Source organism: Mesitornis unicolor, unplaced genomic scaffold (genome assembly GCF_000695765.1).
Source record: "Mesitornis unicolor isolate BGI_N332 unplaced genomic scaffold, ASM69576v1 scaffold48389, whole genome shotgun sequence".
Lineage (NCBI taxonomy): Eukaryota > Metazoa > Chordata > Aves > Mesitornithiformes > Mesitornithidae > Mesitornis > Mesitornis unicolor.
Window position 1 is genome coordinate 1240 of NW_010206163.1, and position 21561 is coordinate 22800.

Consider the following 21561-nt stretch of genomic DNA (forward strand, 5'->3'; position numbering starts at 1 on the left):
CAATGACAGAATTTAAAAAAACCCAAACCAACAAACAACACAACACCAAACCTGGTAAGTTACTCTAGAAAGCTGTTTTATTCCACTTTTGGAATAAACTCCCATTGATAAACAGCTCTAATTGAGTGTGCACTTCAAAAACCTTGCATGCCATCAGTAGCTGTAAACACGTAGTGCAAACTTGCACTTAAATAGAAAAAGTGAAAGTCTGCACAGAGAACACCAATTTGGACTTCCTCTTATTCATTTCCTCAGACTACATTAAACAATCTCTAGCTGACAATGTAGTACAGGTTAACTTAATTTACACTAATTTACAGTGAGCACAGAACATTTGCAGACCCCCAGCACAACTCTCCTTGTTGCCCCAAATCACATAACCCAGTTTCAGATACGCTCTTTGCCTGCATAAACTCAGAAATGGATTTTTAGCGATATCCAACACCTTCTTGCTCCTGCCCTAGACCGACACAACCTATAGCATGACTGTAAAACATCTCCAATAGGAACACCAACAGTCACAGGTGTGGCAGTAAAGCACAGCCCAGCAGCCACTTTTCTTAGAGGCAGCTCAGGAGCAGAGGAGTTACCAGCACACTGAAACAAAGTAGTTATGTGCACATTAAGTAAACCCAGCACTTCCTGGAAGTGTCAGATCAAATCATGTGCAGATGGACAGATATATGCATGCTTAGTAAGCCCAGACCTAGAGCAAGAAATAAGCATAGAGCCCATCTGCCACTACAGTAAGATAAAGCTTGAATGACTGGAAATGCACCACCTAGAGCAGCTGTGCTGTATCTAGCAGACTGGCAGCCCTGAAGACTATAAAAGCATTTTTGAGAACAAGCATGGAAATGGGAATTTTAAGAAATACAACTGGCAAGCTACCAATTGGAGATCATCTGGAGAACAATATTCTCCTACAAATTTATGAAATACCAACAGTTCACTTCCTCTGACATATCAGAAACTCCTTATCTCTCCTCTGTCCAATGAAACATAGCTACCAGCAAATATTAACACAGGGAAAAAAAAATATCTGTTTTGCTAGAGCTCAGCTTGACCATTATATGGAAACTCTGTGACCCTTTTTAAGGGACATGACATAAAAAAGATTAGATTAGCTCGTGACAACACTCAGATCCATCCAGTGAACATACCAGTACAAATAAGTACCACAACTGCAAGTTCAATAAAAGGCTTACCTAAGTGTATGATACAAACTGCTTTCTGAGTAGAAAGACCAAATACAACAGAACAATTGAATATGAAAAATTTATCAGAGTTCAGGCTGCAAATATCAGAAAAAAACCCTCTTTATTCTGCACCTGATGAGAACCTGATGGCTGGATTAAGGAGTATACTCTAAAACATGAAAACTTTTATCTGTTTTCAAAGCTTCCAAATATAAAAGTACCACTAAATCAAATTTTATTACCATTTTTCTATCATACTGTATTCTAGTTTTCTTGCTGCTTGTTTGGGTTTTTTACCTGATTAACTTGTAACCTTGGGCCAAGATTAGTATAGATCTCTTTAAGAAGATCTATTGCTCTGTTTGCGATGTCGTCATTTCCCTGAATCACAACCTAGCATAATTAAAAAAAAAACATTAGAACATCTTAAAGCTTTCAGGTACAACATTTAAAAACAAAACATCTGCGTAAGTATCTTGACACAACAGTGTGTCTAATTATTTTATGACGTGAAAGGGACTAAAATGCTTAGTTACAAAACATGATGAACACAACTTACACTGCAGTTAACTACATAAGTCAAAAATAATAATTTACTAGTTTAAAGGACTTCTGAGTTAGCAAAAAAGCCAATGCCTTACAAACAGAATGAAAGTAGTATTTACATATTCATCTTCACATTACATTTCAATTTTCACTAGTTTCAGAGAGTAAGACACTTATTTTTTCAGATGCTTGAACAATGCGCATCACCAAATATTTTAGAAAAGAATTCTGAAGTATTTAAATGGCTGTGAGTGTGTGGAAGGGGGACAGGCAAGTGAGTTCTTTTTCTAACCTGGTAATCTAAATTGTAATTACTAGCCACCAGGTCTGAAAGCAGCCCTTACAGACAATCCCTGCAGGATACTGAACTGAAGCTTCATGAGTTCTGTCATGCTGCCAAACAGCAGGGCAGATCCAAGTAAGCTGATTCCCACAGATAAAACATGCTAGCATTGTGCGGGCACTTTGTACACAAACACTGTGTGAAAACTTATTTGTATAAAAATTGTGATCTACTTTGGTTTTAACTATTATCACCACAGTTAAAACCTAACCCTTCAAAAAGCCACAACCAAAATTACTGAACTGCTGCTTTATGTGCGGCACATTTTCCAAAACACAGCCATGATAATCATGTCAGTGTGCTATTGTGAGCTCTAATGCAGCTCTTGAAAACCAGAAATACTCTGGAAAAAAATAAGTATCAAATTAGATACTGATGTTTTTAACCAATAGATTTGGCAAGCTTCAGAAAGCTTCCTATTGGAATTCCAGCTACAACCATATTTAGGCAAAGGGTTGTAGATAAAAAAGGAAGAATCAGACCAGTGATTACTTGGTCTAATCTGGAGTCATTCCAGCTACCACACTATAATGAATGACAGGAATTGGCTTATGAAGTGCACAAAACAAAGTTTAATTCTGATGTGTGTGCAATAGAGAGAGAAACCTACAGAAGATTCACCTGGAATGATCCTTTCTTCTTCAATAGTTACGCAAATTTTTAATGTCATGTGCCTACACAAATATACTTGATGTTTCAGATAACCATCCATTAAATACCAGTCAAAGTTACCAACTTGCACACTTGCTGGGAAGACAGTGGAGTCAGTATCAATGCATTCAGTTTTAAAAAGTAGTTTTTTGTAATTTCAGTCTATAACTAATAAGTTACACATTCCTAAAAATATAAGAAGAGGCTGAGAAATACGTAGCAGTTAACCTTTCAGCTGCTCCCTCTTGTTAACTTACCCTCCAAAGGTAGTCTAATCCTATTAACTCCAGATCATCCATCATATAGGCTCGTCTCTTTGCTACTAGCTTTCCTTCTCGACAGTTCACAGCTTTGAAGAAACGTTCAAAACATTTCATTCCATTTTCTGTTAATAGGGAAGGATCCAGCTGAAGCACATTATTTTCAAAGAAGTCCTTATTAATGTCAGGGTCTAAGTCTGGTTCATCCCCCATTAGTTTGGAATACCATTTAAAACAGGCTTCGCGATCACAAAGATAAACCGCATTTTCAGCTAAACACTTCCATATTTGCTTCGCCTGAGGGGCACAGAGCCACAGCTGACCATCCTTCAATAAAAATCTTGAGCAAAACAAAAAGACAATTAACAACGCTGTCTAATAGACATCTAGAGTTACAATTCAGTAAAAAGTACAGACAAAAAAGGTGAATATGCATATTATATATGTATATATAAGTATGACCCTGAAAAATTTATTTACATCATCAGTCCACTTATAAATAGCTCCATGATTTCTAACTAAGTTTGAATGGATCAAGACCTTATAATCCAAACAAAAAAGGAATAAAATTCAGCAAAAGATATTTTACACAAAGATACCGAGCATTGTTTACAAAACATACACAAAGAAATGCACATCTCCTAATGGAAACTGTTTAGTTTACAAGTCAGGTCACAATATAAGAGATTAAATTACTTCTGCAATCTTTCACTATGTTTTCACACACTCTTTAGCAAAATCACAAAATAAGGTATCGATTCTGTGGAATAGAGCCAGAAGCAGAAGTCAATGAACTGGAAATTTTGCCTTTTATTTAAGTAAGCTTTTAATTTGTGTTAAAGTATTAGTAAAGAATTATTAAAAAATTCAATTCTGAGAGCTAACACTAAGAATGTTTCAGGAAGAACAAATGATAATCAAAGTTCTTCAGCATAATTTCTCTGATTCAAAATCTTTTCTATGTAAAAGAAATCAGGGACTAAGATATGGCATTGCTTTTCAGAAATTGCTACCTACATATTCTGCATTTGATAGCCATGGGACTCCTATACATTAACAATTAGTAAACTTACTTAAAGGAAGTTACAGTTTTTAACATGCAGAAGTTATAAATCAAGTCTGCTGTCCATATGCTATTGTATAATGTCAGCAAACAGTTGTTAAACACTTCAGTTTAATTCATAAAAATTCTTGGTAAAGCTTTATAAAGTAAAAAAATCTCCCTTAGAAAACAAGTAAAAAAAATCAGAACTTAACAGCTTGACAGTTCATGTATTTTCACTTGCCTATAAAATGTTAAAACCGAGTAAGAAAATGCTGAGAGCGACACAGGATAAAAAGTATCAACAAATTACAGCTCTGTGATGAGCAGAGATCCTTTGTTTTCTTATTTAACTCAAACAGCAGGTTGTCAAAAGTCATCCAAATAATTTTTTTATTCCAACCTCTTTCTGAGGCTCAGTTGCTGACAACCAAACAGTGTCTGACACAAGTGTGTGTCAGTTTATGACCATGGATTTAAATCCAGTGCGGCATAACAAATAAGCACACGTGGACATAACCCTACATGGGATATTCTGTACTTTCAGCCAAGTTATCCCACTATGTATGTAACCGTATCCACATGTACATTGTATTCAAGTCAGCAGGGTTCTGCACAGAGACAGAAAAAGCCCATGCAAATCCTGCAGAAGTGCAGAATCAGAGCCCTGGATTGCAAAGATCCTAATAAACTTTATTTGAATATTCCAATATTGGCATAGAAGCCTTCTAGGGGGAAAAAAAACCCAAACAAAACAACAAAACCAAGAAACCAACAACAAATGAAAACAGAAAACACCACACCCCCAAAAAACCCAACTCAAACCAAAAGCATTCAGCGTAATTTTTCATCTGAGTTTTGAAAAAAGTTAACACAGCAACTTAAAGCTAGATAAGAGAACAAGATACTGAGGGTTTTTTTTTATTTAAAGTATTTAAAGCATTTAAAACATTCTTGCAGAAGTTAAACAAATGAACAGGTCAAAACTAACCGTAAGAAGTTAAGTCGCTCCTGTACTTCCTGCACATGACTGTACCTGCTTCCTGGTCTTACAGTTTGAGGATCATATTCACCATGCTCTGCAAATATAAGAAGTTCCATTAGAAAATACACTCAGAAAGGACACGGTGACTCTAAAAGGCAAGACGCATTTGAAGACTTTTTAGTCTGAATATAACAGAAACCACTCAAAACCACTCAATGAATTTTCAATGAGGCGTATGAAAATAATTTTCAGCAGCCTGCTACCAGTTAATATTTCATCCTAAATTAAAATGGGTATAGGCAAAGACTACTGAGGTCTATAATCAAACACATGCACAGATACACAAGCTCACCATTCAGTATAATGGAAGTACTGCAGAACAATTAAGAACCTGCATTCTACTTATTCAAATAAATTTTTCCTTATTTCAAGTAGTCAGTTTGAAGTCGGAAGTCAGTTAAAATAAAAGTATACCAAGCATATAATTCAGATTATCCAGTATGTTTTCTGAGGACGTTTTAGCTTCATTACAGAGCATCTGTTCCAAAACTTCAGTTTTCCATTTTTAGGTTTTTTCCTCTTCAGAGGAAATCACAACTCCAGTTTTTTAAAGCCCTTTTAAGTAGCTACATACACAACATCACTTAGAGGAGGAGAATATACAGTAACTGTATTTACTGCAAGTTTCCAATTACAAAAAACAAATGCCTGTAATACTGATAAGCTTGAAACAGAAGAAGTTGAGTAATTTAAAGTAAGGCAAGAAGTCAAACTTTTACCTGCATTTTATAAAATCTCAGCACTATATTTTGTTTTACGAACTGCTGTTTGCTTCATAGGAACCTGGTTTCGGTGTGGGTTTGTTTGGTGGTTTTGTTTGTTTTAGTTTTTGGTGTTTGTTTTTTGCTTGTTTGTTCGGGGTTGTTGTGTTTTGGTTTTGTTTTGGTTTTTTAATTAAAGAGATACAATCTAGATCTGTACTTGCACTACCTTGATCTGTACTATGAATATTTCATTATAACACATGTTCATTATGACAGCTCCATTATAAAGCAATCAAGGCTATATTTTATTTGCAAAGGTATACCAATTGCATTTAACTAAAATGACCCAGCTGTGGGAGACTATCATGACAACATCCAGACTCATAGTAAAATTCACCTTCAGAATTGTGTAAATGCTGCTTTCTATATACAAGTACATAAAGGTATGTTAGCTTAAAAATGAAATGTAAGGGAAAACCAAAGACTAGTAGTTAACTGATGTCTACAGAACTGGAGACACTGTGTTTACCAGAAATACTTCAAAAATTTAAATTATAATCCTAATGAAGTGAGCATAAATAGCCAATCACCAAAAGAAGAAATGTGAAAAAAATCTGAAGAAAGAATAGAAAAGTAGCTGAATAAAAATTATTTCAATATTAGAAGCAGAAAATCTGAAAAATATGCTGCGGGAAACAATTACAGCAGATAAGCATACTGTAGAGAAATTAAAACTAATTACTTCAAGTGTTGGGTGTTTTGGGTGGTTTCTTTCTTTGATTACATTTTGTTGAGAAGAGAAGTGGTGTTCATTTTGTTTTAACTATGGGAACTATCTGGGCTTTATTTTCTTGACTAGAGACTGATTCACAGACACAAATGTCAACGGTGGCAAAGAGAATAAATTCAAGTATTAAAAGCCAGTTGCCCAAAAGCAGTATGAATGTACTTCAGAGTTCTGAAAAAACTGAACTACCAGAAAAAAGATCAGTCTCCCTAAATATTCTCCATCTCAGCTTCTTTCTACTTTTGCCTGATTTATTTTCTACACTGTGCCACCCACAGCAAGTCCAAGTGTGATCTCCTTAAAAATTCTTTCTGTATACAGGAACAGAAGAATGAACAGAGAGATCAAAAATAAAAAAATTACTGGTTGAAAAGTTAAGTATAATCAGTGATAAACACATAGAAAATCATATGGCAGAATTTCTACAAAGAATCACATTTCACTAACACTTTGGAATTTTCTATCACTGCAGAAAAACAGAAGATAAAGGAGAAGTGGGTAGCAATCTTTTCAATTTTTCAAAAGGTCTTTGACAAATAAAAGGATGAACTGTGACCACCTCCTTCAGGACTACACAATGCAACAGCAGTTGTCTCATCTCCTGGAAGACTTTGCAGAGCTGAAGGAAAGGGTGAGTTCAGAGGAAGCAAAAGTCATAGATCATGGAAAAAAATTCTGTAATATAGATCAGACTTGTCTTTAACCTTAAAAAAGGCAAACATATAAAAGGGAGAATGATAGAAAAGAATATGCATTAGTAACATGAGAATAGGAACACTGTTCTCAACAACAGAGCACAACTATGAAAGCCTCCAAAGAAAATAAAAATATGACAAATTCAAAATTAATTAAAAAAATAAATCACAAATTACACAGCAATTGTGGCATTAGCTGCCAAAAAGATCCGTGGGCAATTGGGTTTTTTTCCCTATGGCATTTATTTGACCTGTGCTGTTTGCATTGAATTTTCTCCCTCTGTCTCATTCACCTTCTCCAGTTCAAGTTGTTTCTCCAGCTGTCCAGTTCTTTTTCTGTCCCCACAATCATCACCTTCTTTCTTCTCCGTTCTTTAATTCCCCTCCCTGCCCTTTCTATCCCCCAGCATCTCTTCTCCTGCTCCAGGAAGGCATGGAAGGCAAACTTCATAGTGCTCTATGTTCTGCTCTTTTTAGTATGTAAAACTGAAACTGAAAGAAGTTGCACAGGAACAACGTATTATAGTCTTAGTGGAGTATCCGGAACATTAGGAGATATTTTCTACCTGTCCCTAATATTGTAATTTAAAAGTCCACACTATTCTTCATCTGACTTTGTACTCTGATGCAAACAAGTAGAAGTTCTGCAGCAGCTTAGTCTAAGAAAGTACAATTGTTTTGTAATTAGATTCCATCTAAACTCTTTGCACACTTGTAATTCCTATCATGCTGAAGTTGTTTATATTTCCTTCTTGCTGAGACATTAGAGCTGGGGAGGGGCAGGGCAATGGAATGTGTTTTTTGGCACAAGAAAAGAGCATCATGCAAGACATTAGCCTCATTTTTCTGCCAAAGTTATCAACAATTTGATAGGTAAACAACATTGTCAAAAATGACCTATTGGCTTCAGAGTTCCAAAATAATTTAAGTTAATGAATACAGTGCATAATTAGTAGTATGTGTAGGCTATTTTTGCACAAAGGCAACATTGCATTAGAACATAGTTGCTGATTATGTTTCCTTCCTAACCCTGAGGCCAAACCCCAGATTTCATAGCTGGCCAAAGTCCAGGAAAAGAGAGAATCCTAAAGTCATAGATTCTAAGCTACTCATGCAGTTCAAATACAAAGTTCGTTACAAACGAAATTGCACTTTTGCATACATTTAGCAAAGTTAGAGAGCACTCCAACAGCTTACAGAAGTTACAGGAAATAATTTGTTCTATTCCACCTTCCTGGAGTAGACAAGACCTAAGACATTATGGCTTGAGAACAGAACAAGGCATTCAGTATTATTTTAACATTAACTAGATCAACGCTATCATTAATTAAGGAACTTAGTGTAACTCCCCCTCACATACTACTGAGTAGGGAAATCTGTCTGCACAATGCAGATTTAGCTTAAATGTCATTCTTATTGACCTATACTTGGCTGAAGCCATCATCTTCATACAGCATCACTATTCAAAGTCTTCAAGGACCTACTTTGCACATCTTTTATCAAGTACACCAAAATTAAATGAATTCCAAAATTAAAGGTGTCTAGACAACTTACCTAATCATTGGAATACACACACACAGAGGCTTCACAATGTGCAAATATCCTGTCCTTTCTGAACAACCTACACTGAATTCCTACATAACACACCGTGTCATTTTTGAGACGCAACTGAAAGGCTGGTGGGATGTTACGATGCCAGGGTAGGATGGTCCCTAGTTCCAGTCAGTAGATGGGGGAAGGGGGCAGTGGGTAGAGTGTGGCATAAATTTCCTCCTCTCACTTCTGTTGGCTTAATTTAATATATTAAAGTACTGCGGTCCAGTGTAACAAGGAGTTTCCTGGTCCATCATTCTCCTTCATGTCTTTAATTCTACCTCAGTAGCTAGAAAGCTAATTGAGAACAAGAGTGTAAACCCATCAGTGAAGGGTTGTTTAGCCTGAAATATAGAAATACTAACATCATCTGCTGTCAAAGTGCAGCGAGAAAGCAGTAAGACAGAAAGGGGAGTTATACAGTAAAAAGAAACAGAACCCCTGTGGTTTAAAAAGTGCTTCATTCTGACAAATTCCAAACACTGGGCTTCAAACAGAGGCGATTAAAAAACTTCTCAAAGGAGCCTACAAAGATTCAAAACTGGAAGAGGAACAAAATCCAAGATTATCATTAGGACTTTCCAAAAAAGATAACCACTCTAGCCTAAGTAGGGCAAGATGATGTTTATCAATAAACAAGAGCTGTCACTTCCCCATATTCTGCTGTAAAATACACCACATTTTCAACCATGAAACAAAATGTCTACATTTTAAGCTTTTCTTGCCTAATCAGACATCAAAAAGGCTATCAACCCCATAGATACTCAAAAAATGAACAAATAACATTTACTACATTATGAGAATTCGCTTTTAACTCCATTTTCAACTAGTTTTCATACAATCTATTTATGAGGCAACTTTTATTTTAAAACTTACCTTTAGCATACTGCCTCATGCTTTCCATATAGGCGGAGAGATTTTCTGCAACCAATGTAACTAGGGCATGATTGTGCTGAAGCTGATTGATTAAGTCATGTCGGTAAAACACGTGGGGACTTCGCTGAGTTTGACTGAAATTGAAATACAGGTGTTACAAGAAAAGCAGAAGTCTTGCACCTAACGGTTCAGAAATCAATTTTAAAATCTCATCTTTGATGACATTTTCTTAATATTTCTAATAGGATGCATATTAAGTCTCTGACAATATTTTTCTTTTGACACATCAACAGTTCTTACCAGTTAAAGCAGTTGATTTATGAGGATTATACAGTTACAAAACATATAAAAATATTAAAGTAATCTGAGCAGCTCAGTATGCTGGAGGGAGAATATCTGCAGCAGGACAGGAACAGAAACACTTACCCACAAACTGTATAGTTAAAATAAAGAGCCTCCACTGTAGTATAACTATAATATGCATAACCACAGCTTCTTCCGCACCCATCTAATATTCTTTAAGTTTACTATTAAAACATTAAGTGAAATAAGTCAATTTTCAAAATAAAAGCTCAAGGTCTTAAAACTACAGTGAAAGAACTCCAGCCAATAATCATACCAATTCTTTCAATACTTCAAAAAACCTGCACAACTCCACACAACTTTCCAGTTACATTTCATTCCATGTCTGACAACCCTCCTTGCTCAGCAAAAATCAGAAGTAAATCCAGCAAAAGACAATGTTGGTATTTTAGTGGCTACCCAAGATGTTACCTCTAGATAGAGCGAGGCATTTACAAAGGATAACAGTAAATAAGAAGACTGACTACTTGGGAAACATGTATGGTGAAACAACTAAAGGCACAAGTAGAAGCAAGACAGGGTATTCTGCTGAATCAAGCTATTGATGTGTATACTGGTGAGTCTCCTTCTCTGGAGACATTCAAAACCCCGCTGGATGTGTTTCTGTGTGACCTGGTCTAGGTGATCCTGCTCTGGCAGGGAGGTTGGACTGAATGATCTTTCAAGGTCCCTTCAATCTCCTAATATTCTGTTATTCTGTGTATATCCATATACTCATAATATCATGCATTTGTATCAATCTTACAAAGTATCGCAGAAGGAAAGCATTACTGGCAGAAGACTACAGAAATCTTCTGCACTAGACTTTTTTTACTTTCTCCTTTCTCAACTACAGGCACAAACAGTAAACTTGGACATACGGATTCACCTTGGTTAGCAACTACCTCAAAGTTGAGTAACTCTAAGAACTAGAGTTATGAGCTGTGAGTAGTTACTCAGCTTGAGTAACATGCAAGATGTTATTTTGAATCCGTCCTAGCAGATGATCTAAGGCAAAACGATTGTCTTTAGGCACAGAAAAAAAGATGATCTGAAAAGACTGTCTAGCATGCTTTCTAGAATTAAAGCATGTTCCTTTAGTAATAACTTCAATTTTTTCACGCTCGTCAGTTAACAGCAAAACTCATCTTTTCATTGTGTTTCTATTAAATGGGTATCAAAACCAGCACACAAGAAGAAAAATTAGTGTTTTGAAATGGACGCCAAGGTACTTCGCAAATACTAAAAAGGGCATTTAGAAGTCAGAATACATGTTTATTTGCTAGAAAAATAATGTCAAAGTGACAAAGGCAAACTTCCAAGCAACTTTATTTAAATGGATTTTTAAAAGTTAATCTGCACATACAAATTGCCCAACGTAATACTGCACATGTAACTCAGCTTTTGAAGTAAAGAGTTCTTCTACCAGAGAAATGCTAGGTACCATTAAAAGCAGACATTAAAGGTCCAAACAGCGGTGACCAGACTCAGCAAATTCTACTATTTAGGTTAAAAAGTGACTTGAAGGTCACATCATTGTTGCCTTAAAGCACTAACAAAACCCCTAAACTCTTACAGAAGGTCCTCCTCAATGTTCAGTTAATTCTTCTGGGCAAGTAATTTAAGAGACTAATCTTACACTGCTTGAGTAGATACAGGCCAAACTAAAGTGCTTGAACTTGGTCTACAGGATGCTCTACCTCCATCAGCCAACATAGAGAAAATTAAGATTATTAATTATCTGTATACTAAAGGTCAGTATGTTAAGTAATAAACTTGACTATTCCTTAAAATAGTATATACTTAAATAAGTATCCTTGCACCCATAAGAATCATTGCACCTAAATAAGAATTATTTTCTTATGCTGTTGCATTTCTGGTGAAGCTAAACTTCCCAAAACATGCAGCATTTCTTTGTGGTCAGGGAATTAAATTTTTCCAAAAGCAATTGTATAACCAATTCATCACTCTGGTCAACTGCACAAGTAACTAGCAACAATTAAATCCTCTTCCTCAAAAGAATCTCTACAGTGCCAATGCTATAAGATAATTTATACTTATTTATGCCACGAATCAGCAGCTTTAGTCGTTCTGGACCAAATTTTTAATTGTCAATGCCAATCAACTGAGCCACCACAAAAGAGTAGCATATAGACTGTGAGATCAATGTTGCACACAGAAAGCTCTGTGAAATGTTTTTGAGGCAGTTGTGACAAACATATTTTGATCTATTTTCAATCCAAATTCTAGAAGGATGCTAGTGATTAAAGTTACAAGTCAGAAAAGGTAAGCTGATAGGACAGGTATTAGATGCATGCATTGCAATTTCCAAACTATCAGTGTTAACTCTTTACAGAAAACTCAGAAGACTGGAAAGTCACCGATTACATCAAAATGATGTTTTTACTCACTAGGTTTCCCAGTCACCAGGGCAGTAATAGCACCTAACTAAAAAACCGCCCTCAGCAGTATCTTGCTAGGCTAAGGCTTCTTCATAGGAAGAGGTCTTTATAAGTACTTTGATTAAAAGAAAAAAAACAAAACCACCACCAACAATCAAACCTCCAAATCCCCACCCTCCCCTCAATAAAACAAACCCAAGGCATCTCTAGTCTCTTCCATTCAGGAGACAAAGAGTATTTTTTCCCAGACAAAAAAGTCACCTTTGATTTTACATAAACTACACTACCCACCTGTACAAATTTATCGTCAGAAGAATAGGGATGGTGGGTATGTTTGTGTGTGCGTGCATACATACATAGATACACAAAAATTGTATTAATACTTTGTAAGCTAATTCCAAAGTTAAGCAGAGAAGTCCATGGGTAACAAAAATAAACCTAGGTTTCCCACAAATCAGACTACTATTCTAAAATGGCAATAAAAGCATGTTTGGGGAACAAAGATAATGCTCTTACTGAACCAAGGTGTCTGAGTTCTTAGAGACTATAAACACAGGTTACGATTTTACTTCAGCTTTCCCTGCCTCCTGTAAAAAAAGTTTAAAATTTACTTCATTGCAACTCATTCAACTTTTAACAGACAATTTTATTTGCATCCTATTCTTACCTTAAGTTTTGTGGTGCTTCACCAAACAAACTGCAAATTTCTCTAATTTGTTTCAGTGCAGGAATGACCCATTTGTCATTTGTGCGAAGCTCTTCTATAAAGCGATCTATCCACTGGATCTTTTGTGTATCTCGATCCTTCAAGAACAAGTGTTTATAATCAAAAGCAAGCACATTGCAGAAACTGTCAGCATTTCCTGACTTTGTTTTCAAGACAGAACAGAACATACAAACACTGGATCAACTGAGTTCTGAGGCATATAAGCATACGGAAAGTAACTGAGTAGGACTACATGTTGGCAAAGTTATTGGTGTGTTACAAACTCACTGCCTACAAGCACTCAAGCATTCAGGACATATTTAAGAAAACCTGTAGCTAGGTAGGATCATCAGTGTTGAAATAATATGCTCTTTTCCTTCTTTAATTTATTTCTACTCACTGGTACTCAGAGTAAACTACTATAAAATACCAAGAAACAACGAGAAACTGTTTAACTACAAAAGAACGCCTGTCAGTGGCTGTCAAGACAGGTCATGGATTAATGTCAAACCACAATGAATTATTTTGCTGGCAGGCTTCCCCTTTGGGTGGGGAAGGAGTGTGCAATAGTTTTCACTGTCCTTTGCTAGGTGCTTCCTAATAGGTGTAAGAACTTACTGGGAAAAAATATCCCACCTAAACACATTAGCATAATCAAGGCTAGAAAAAACCAGACAGGAATGGGGCTGCTTTTCCTTTTTCCCTGTTTACTTTGGTAGGGCACTTTTCCAGTTCCTCAAATGTGACCATTAGAGTGTGTCACCAATTGCAACAAGACAGGTAAGCTGATACATTTCACTCTCTCTGATTAAAGTATGAACTGTGTTATTGAAAATATGACCCATAACATTTTAAAGATACTTGGATGTTGGTAAAATAATACAAATCTGTGACAAATAACACTTATGTTAAATTACCAAATCCCTTGAATTTTTCAGGGGTGACTGTCAGTGACTGATTTCACCACGGATCACAGCAGATTACGCACCTGTGAACAGCTGTAATCTAAGATTTTAATATGGGCACTAAGAGCCTGGTCCATGATATCAACTGGTACATCATCACTATGAGCCAAATTCCACAAAAGGTTCAGCACTTTGTGTGCCATCACACCGTCCTTGTCATCCTCTGCAAGACGACGAATTAACTCAAGTAGCTTCTCACGTTGCTTCTTGCTTGCATTTGTCCAACTTGCCTAAGAAAATATTTGATATGCAAACCAGTCTTTTTTTTATTCTACACATAAGCTACACCATTAACAAGGGATGCAACTATATAAAGAACTTTCACATTATTTTCTTTCATTAAAAATAAATAGCACATTAGATCAATACATGTCAGACATGAATAGCTCTTCTAGTGTTTACAAGTACAGTGTATTCAACTTGGGACTTAAAATGAAAAGGATCTTTACTTAAAGATCACAGATGTGCTTGTAGAAGTTAACATTACCATTGACAAGTTCATAAACAGTCAAAATAGAGTGGATGCAGCTGTTTCTGGCAAATACTTTCTCAAGACTCCTGTGCTTATACTTAAGACTTCTTAGGTAACTTCTAATCACTAAATGAGTCAAATTTTACTATCACTGGTGCCTTTAAATCTGACTGAAACAAACATCCCCTGCATTAAGTTAACCCTTTTCTGAGTAAGTTTCCGATATAACATTACTTCGTATCCATCTCTCAAGGTCAGACACAGCTTGTGACAGTTTACACATACAATTCCCGAGCATTTTGTTCGGTATCTACATTACAGAACATCTGACCTGTATTTACCAAACTAGGAGATCCTCATTACTTGCAGTACAAATTGCATCTATCTAAAACCAGAAAACAGTCTACAAAGCTGGCTTGCATTTTCTAGTACAGCAGAGCACCTCTTAGAAGTGTAACAGAAAAACAAGCCCGACAGCACCACTACTGGAAGCTACAAATGTTAATGTTAGCATACATAAAAAGGCAATGAATAAACTTTCAAAAACAAGTTGTTTTGCTATTTCTATCAAATTATTATATGTTCATAAACATCCAACATTATCTTCCCGAGACCATTTCATTCTAGATCTATGTTAATCAAAGAAAAAAAAATTACTACATGATAAAGAGGAAGTTGGGGGAACAGGGAACGGAAGTCCTTCATCTGCTCTACTTAAAGACTGAAAGTACCAATGAAATCTGATGAAATCTACTCTAATGCTAGGAGAAAAACACTATTTACTAAACTATCAACACTTAGTAATTTGGAACACATGCAAAAAGGTATTTAAGATAAATACCTTATTTTATTTGACAAATTCAATATTCTTAGGATTGCTAATACTACAGGCCTCAACAGATGCACGCTATCCAAAAGCATTTAAACCAGAAACCAAAACTGTCAATTAAACTAGCATAATGAATCTTTGCTTTAGGCAGGAAGTGAATTGAAAATCTCACAATGAATGCCCATTAAAGAATAGCACAATCTAGCATTGAGACTGCTGCTATACACATCAAGAAGTCTTAACACAAGGAAAATGGCCATATCCAAAATAATTAGAAAGCAGATGTTGAAAAAGTCACAAATCTGCACCTAGCTTCACAACCTATCTCCCGAATACAGTCAAAACGTGCATAGTTACCTTAAAACAATCAAACAGGTGATCAAGCTGTTCAGGAGAGAAATCCCAAGCTAATTTTGCTAGGAGGTCATGTACGTTTTTCACAATGGCTTCATGTTTTCCTGCCTGTCAAGAAGAGAAAGAATCCATCAACATTTGTAGCCATCTGTATTAAGTCAAGCAGCAAGACATTACACATCATTCTTACAAGACTATTTGAACTGGCCAGCAAGAAAAGCTGATGCTGTGGGAGCAGTGCAGCAAACTGGACACTTATTTCACTGTGAAGTCACAATATTTAGATTTCCCCTGTATGTGTAAGTATGTTCCTGTGCTCTGTGTGACTGCACACAAATATTTATTTAGAATATAAATACTGCAGTGTCACAGTATTTCTATTTTTTACAAAGTTATGCTGGGGCAATAAACAATAAAGTCTAAAAGGGTATTTTAACTTACAAATCAGTATTTTAATTTAACGTAGATTTGGTTTTGTTTTAAGAAAGGACTTAAAATCCACTTCCTCAGTAAGTTTCATTGAGGTGTTTTAAGCTGTAGAACAATCTTTAGTAACTCCACAGGCTCTCTCAGGCTGAAGTACTTCCTTTGTACTAGTGGATTCCTGGAGAACTAAAGCTTTCTATTACAAACAACCTGTAGGCAGACAACATTTTAACGTCCAGCGATATAAACTTGTGAAGTCTAACAATCAGACAACTGATAGCAAGATGTTGAGTTATATACTAGACACTGTTGTAAACTAGTTCGGCGTATATCACGGTTTTGACATTTAACGAAGACGACAGTACGGAAAAGACAGCTAGCTCCATTTTAACTCTGGGTGAGAGAAAAATTTCCTTCTACAGGCCCTGGCTGGAAAAGGCATCCTACATTTTAAATCCGCACTTAGAAACAACAGTTTTGGACTATGTGAATCAATAGCTGAATGGCTGCAGAGAAGTTTCCTCTAAATGTAGAATAAAAAACACAAAACAAATACCTAGGAAACAAACTCTGGTGTAATTAATCTTGTACAGTATGAAAAATGCAGGCGTGAGCAGTTTTGAAGTTAATTTTCTTCTAAAAGCTTGCATCAGTATTTCACTTAAAAACAAAAGAGACTAATAGCTGTGCTACATGCTGTGCCATAAATTCTTTAGTGTACCATAAATTTTTCTTTTAAAAAAGTGAATTTAATTAGTAACATTTGTTTTCACATCATGGGTCAGATTGTGAGACACAATTACTAAACTACTTATCCCACTTGATTTTGTAAAACATTGTGTGTTTTTTTTCCTCTGACCAGACCATTTCTTGGATAGAAAGAAAAACTGAGCCTATACAGGGCAGAAAGTGCATCTATAATGTAACAAATAAAAGAACTATGCACAGCTGCAAAAAGACTAAGAAAAAGGCATATCACAATCTTGGCTTGGGAGGTTTTTAACAGACATGGGGAAGCCCTGAAGAACAGAAAAGGCTGGGGAAGCAGTAGCAGACAGTATGAGGAGGTCAGGAATCTGGTGTGTCAACTGTCATCTTGCTGTGCTGAGACAGGAAAGCACACATCAAGTTCTATTTAAATGCTCCAGAAAATAAGTAATAAGACTAACACAAACCTCTGCAATTTTATTTCTTGTCCAGCTGGATCGTTCCCTACAATTCAATGGGCTGCAACTTAATGTTTGCCTTCAGAGACTTCCAACATTACTCCTTGACTCTAATATACTTCTATTTTGTGAGCACTTGCGTTGTAAGACATGAAAACACTTCAATAAAAACTTAAAAGCTTATGTTGCCTTCTAAAGGCAAAAGCAGCATGAGTTTATTATTTTTCACAGACTACTTATTTTTATTCTAGTTGTATATTAAGATTTTCAGGGCACTTCTATACTACCAACTGTAAATTCATGCATGCTCCCCCTCTAAACCCGGGCAGCAACATAACGGCTCTAGCCCGAGTGCAAAACCACACCATCGCTGCACTGAGCCAGAGCGAAAATAGCCTGCCTGTTATATAAAGCTACACAGTAAATCAACGCCTCGCTACTGAATTTCATGCTCCAGCTGCTCTTAGAAGCAGTCATTTAATAAGAACTTCTGAAAACTACTAAACACAGGAAGTAGTGAAGTTGGTAAAAATCATTCCGTATTAGATTTTGGTATTCTTATCTTTTAGTTTCTTTTAATTCCATGGCCAAAGCAACAGTGGAATCATCTACCTGAGTAATACCTATTGAATTCAACTTTCACATGCACAAAAAAAATACAGGGTAGAATTGCAGAATGTGCACTGTGACAACTACCTAATTGAACCAGGTATTTGAGAGAGGCATAGGAGATTTATTCCTAAATTGATTTTGCAACTGTTAGGGTGCACTATCCCTACCTTTTAAGGGTTATACCACTTGCTCACACTTTTCTGAAAGGGTAAGAAGTTTGGCTCAAACTAGCTTATACACTGTCCCATTTCTAGCCACTAGGAGTACTGTAACTGCTTGGAAGACTTTTCTCCAAATTTCAGATTTTTATTTTTTTTTTTTCTTATAAAAGGCGAGTCTGTAATACAGTTAACACAAGCCTACTAACAGCAAACTAAGTCAGTCTTCCCCCCGCCCCAGACTTCTTACAAAGATAGTCTGGAAAGGTCTACAGACCACAAGCTGAAATGACCACAGACCTTTACTCAAGTGATCTGTGTATTATTACTCTGTTACATGATATGTTTTTTTAAATAGGACTTAGGGATAGCAAGAAAATGATGATTTTCTTGAGTTTCAGCCTGTGCTGTTACTATCATGCTGGCATTGAAGTCCAGAGATGAAGAAGTTAGTTGAAATACCAGAGCTCTGAAGTCAACCCTCCACTACATCACCTGTAGTCCCAAGTGCTATAAACATAACATGGAAACGGCACGCCTGAAAACAGGGACACCTGAATATGTCCAGTTAAGCCAAATTATTACTGTTTCAGAAGAAAGTGAACACACGTAAACTGGGGATATAACACTACTACCCAATTCCTTTGCTAGCCTTTGTCATGGTATAACCCCAGCCAGCAACTAAGCACTACCCAGCTGCCCACTCACTCCCCACCCCACAGTAGAACAGGGAAGAGAATCAGAAGAGTAAGAGTGAGAAAACTCACGGGTTGAGACAAAATGTTTAATAAGTAAATCTTCTGCTTCATCTGCATAACCCCAGTAAGCTACTATCCATATAAGCTACGATGAAGAAATTAAACTTTATCCCTGCCAAAACTAGTACAGCCCTCTATCTTGGAAACCACACTTCGCCTCACCACATTTGAAAGTCTGGCCTACAGTCTTTCTTGTACAAGTGAGAGTATCGCTCTCATTACTTATGAACAAGGATATCTGTACTCATGCTTGCTTCTATCCTGAAATGACCTTTTATTTTCTACCTACTCAATAATGATTTTGTCTCTTCAGCTGCCCTTTATGTGTGTTAAACTCATGCAGTCCATGGCTAGGAAACCCAGCTTCACCAATCATTTATGCAAACATGCCAGTATTACAAAATTTGTAACTTTAGAAAAATAATCATTACAACACAAAGGCAAGAATTTGTGTTGAACAAATGTAACAGTCATTATTATAAGCCTCATTAATAGCACTCTGCCCAGGAAAAATTTATACAACTGTGGCAAGCTCAAGAGATTAGCAATTTATACACTTAATGCATTTTAAAATATGAAGTCATAATGTATCATAACCTTCCATAACCTTGACTTTGTTCAAACGTCGAGGGTTCCTTAATACTTAAAAGAAGATAATCTTTGCACCATGTTCTGAACTGTTCCTTTAGATTTCAAATACATGTTGACTCCTTCTACTGAAGGCATTCGAGAAGACAATTTTGAGATGCAGGACCCCCCAAAAAAAACACCATTTGATTTCAAGAATTTTAGTTTTGTCTAACACTAAGCATAAGAAGCACGAGTTGTTGTCTTTTCAATACATGAAACAGAACAGGATTCCTCTTGCAGTCACAGACAAGTTGAGTTCATTACCTGCGCAGCCCAAATGTTGTCAAGATCCTGCAAAGTGAGGGCTTTCTCTTTGATGACAAAACGAAGAATTTTTTCTAACTTCTCCACATACTGAGGTTGATGAAGACTGTCTCTCAACACAATTGACAGGATATTATTCTGCTGGATCCATTCCTGAACATAAAAAGAAATCAGTGCCATCTCAAATAACTGAAGTGCTGTCACTGATATTTAAGCTAAAAAGAAAAATTTCAACCTATTACAGATTAATGACTTTATATTGCAATATTCTTACTGGGAGAAGGGAGAAAGATGCAGCACAAGAGGAGCGGTTCTCTGTCTAACTTTCATTTCCTCTTAAAAAAATAAATATTATTTTAAATAATCCAATAAGCTAGTCACTGTGATACCTTAAAGGGAAATGTTTTCTCAGGCATATTATAATCATGAACTCAAAGCCTAGAAGCATTCAAACAATTTCAAACATAAAAAGCCAATGGGAAGAACAGTTAACTCTTCTACCCAAGGACGAAAATTTTCATCTTCCAATTCGTAATCATAAAATATCAAAACTAAATTGTTTAAGACACTTCTATCTTTACTGCTATACCTACAGCATATCACATGAACAAGGACTGAAATATAAAGAGGTTAGACTATTTAAATACTGCCACTTATAGGGATTTTTTTAATGCTTCTAATTGAATTAGAGGCAAATATTTAAGCCTTAAGTAGACGTAATTTTTTTTCAGTGGTGTCATTGATACAATCATGTATTTTTGTGTGCTTTGAGCACTGAAAAAGAAAACCAACATACACAGCATCATACCCTCCACCAGTATCCTTGATTAGACTTAATTGACAATACTCAAGCTAGTCTCATGAAATACTTAAATCTACAGGTTTTCATTTTAAAACAGAGGCCTTGCTGAGATGACAAACTACAGAAAGTACATTAAAAAAAGGAGGATCTATTTCCTCCTATTGCTTTAAATAGTCAAACTGCAGTCATTTTTTTTTTTCAGCAGTCCTTTTGCAGATTACAAACCTCACAACAGGTAGCCAAAGATGGGACAGATCAGTGCAAAGAACTACTTAACACAACTAAATTTCACAAAGATTAAGAGAAAATTATCCTTACTTTAACTTCATAAATGCTTATTTTAATGGTTCCCTACATACGCACTCCAGCATGAAACAGCAGTCCAAGTATGTAAATATTAAATTAATAAAATTGAAATGTTACATCTAAAACATTCTGTACCAAAGAACCCAGCTTCTGAAAGTGAAAAGCAGAGTAGTCACTAAAAACCCTAATGAGAAAAAATTACTTGAAGCACAAAAACCAGATTAGAGCCTTATTTAAACGAACATTCAATTTTTAGCAGCACTGAAAGCAATTCTTAACAGCAGCTTCGAAACAAATACAGCATTTTTTCCACAGAAAGACTACTACTAAAATGACTTATTACCATGACATGTTACCTGCTGTTTATAACACTAGATATGAAAATCAGCAGCGTGTGTAGGACAAGTAAAGTAATAAGGAGTAGGAAAACCTATTCAATGAATTTCGGTAAAGAGGAGAACTCACTGCCATTCTTTCAGCTGTAAGCCATTCTTCCTCTTCAGGATTACCATGTCGATGAGTATAATATGACACACTGGATATTACTTTGTTAACTTCATTTAGTGCATTCATTTTACCATTGAAAGAAGAAATTTGTAACAACCTGTAAACGAAATGAAATGTAAGA

General features: G+C 36.0%; 1 protein-coding gene across 1 annotated transcript in view; it reads right to left on the bottom strand.

Annotated features, from left to right (window-relative positions):
• Positions 1–21561, bottom strand: part of LOC104546299 (probable ubiquitin carboxyl-terminal hydrolase FAF-X) — a gene marked incomplete at its 3' end in the record, with an annotated part of 33363 nt that overhangs the window by 298 nt on the left and 11504 nt on the right. The window contains exons 8-16 of the mRNA XM_010191659.1: positions 21399–21537; positions 19826–19978; positions 15815–15919; positions 14180–14386; positions 13153–13289; positions 9742–9875; positions 5033–5120; positions 2997–3339; positions 1497–1592 (exon numbers count right to left, since the gene is read on the bottom strand). Coding sequence (XP_010189961.1) covers positions 1497–1592; positions 2997–3339; positions 5033–5120; positions 9742–9875; positions 13153–13289; positions 14180–14386; positions 15815–15919; positions 19826–19978; positions 21399–21537 — 1402 coding nt within the window. The remainder of the gene's footprint in view (positions 1–1496; positions 1593–2996; positions 3340–5032; positions 5121–9741; positions 9876–13152; positions 13290–14179; positions 14387–15814; positions 15920–19825; positions 19979–21398; positions 21538–21561) is intronic.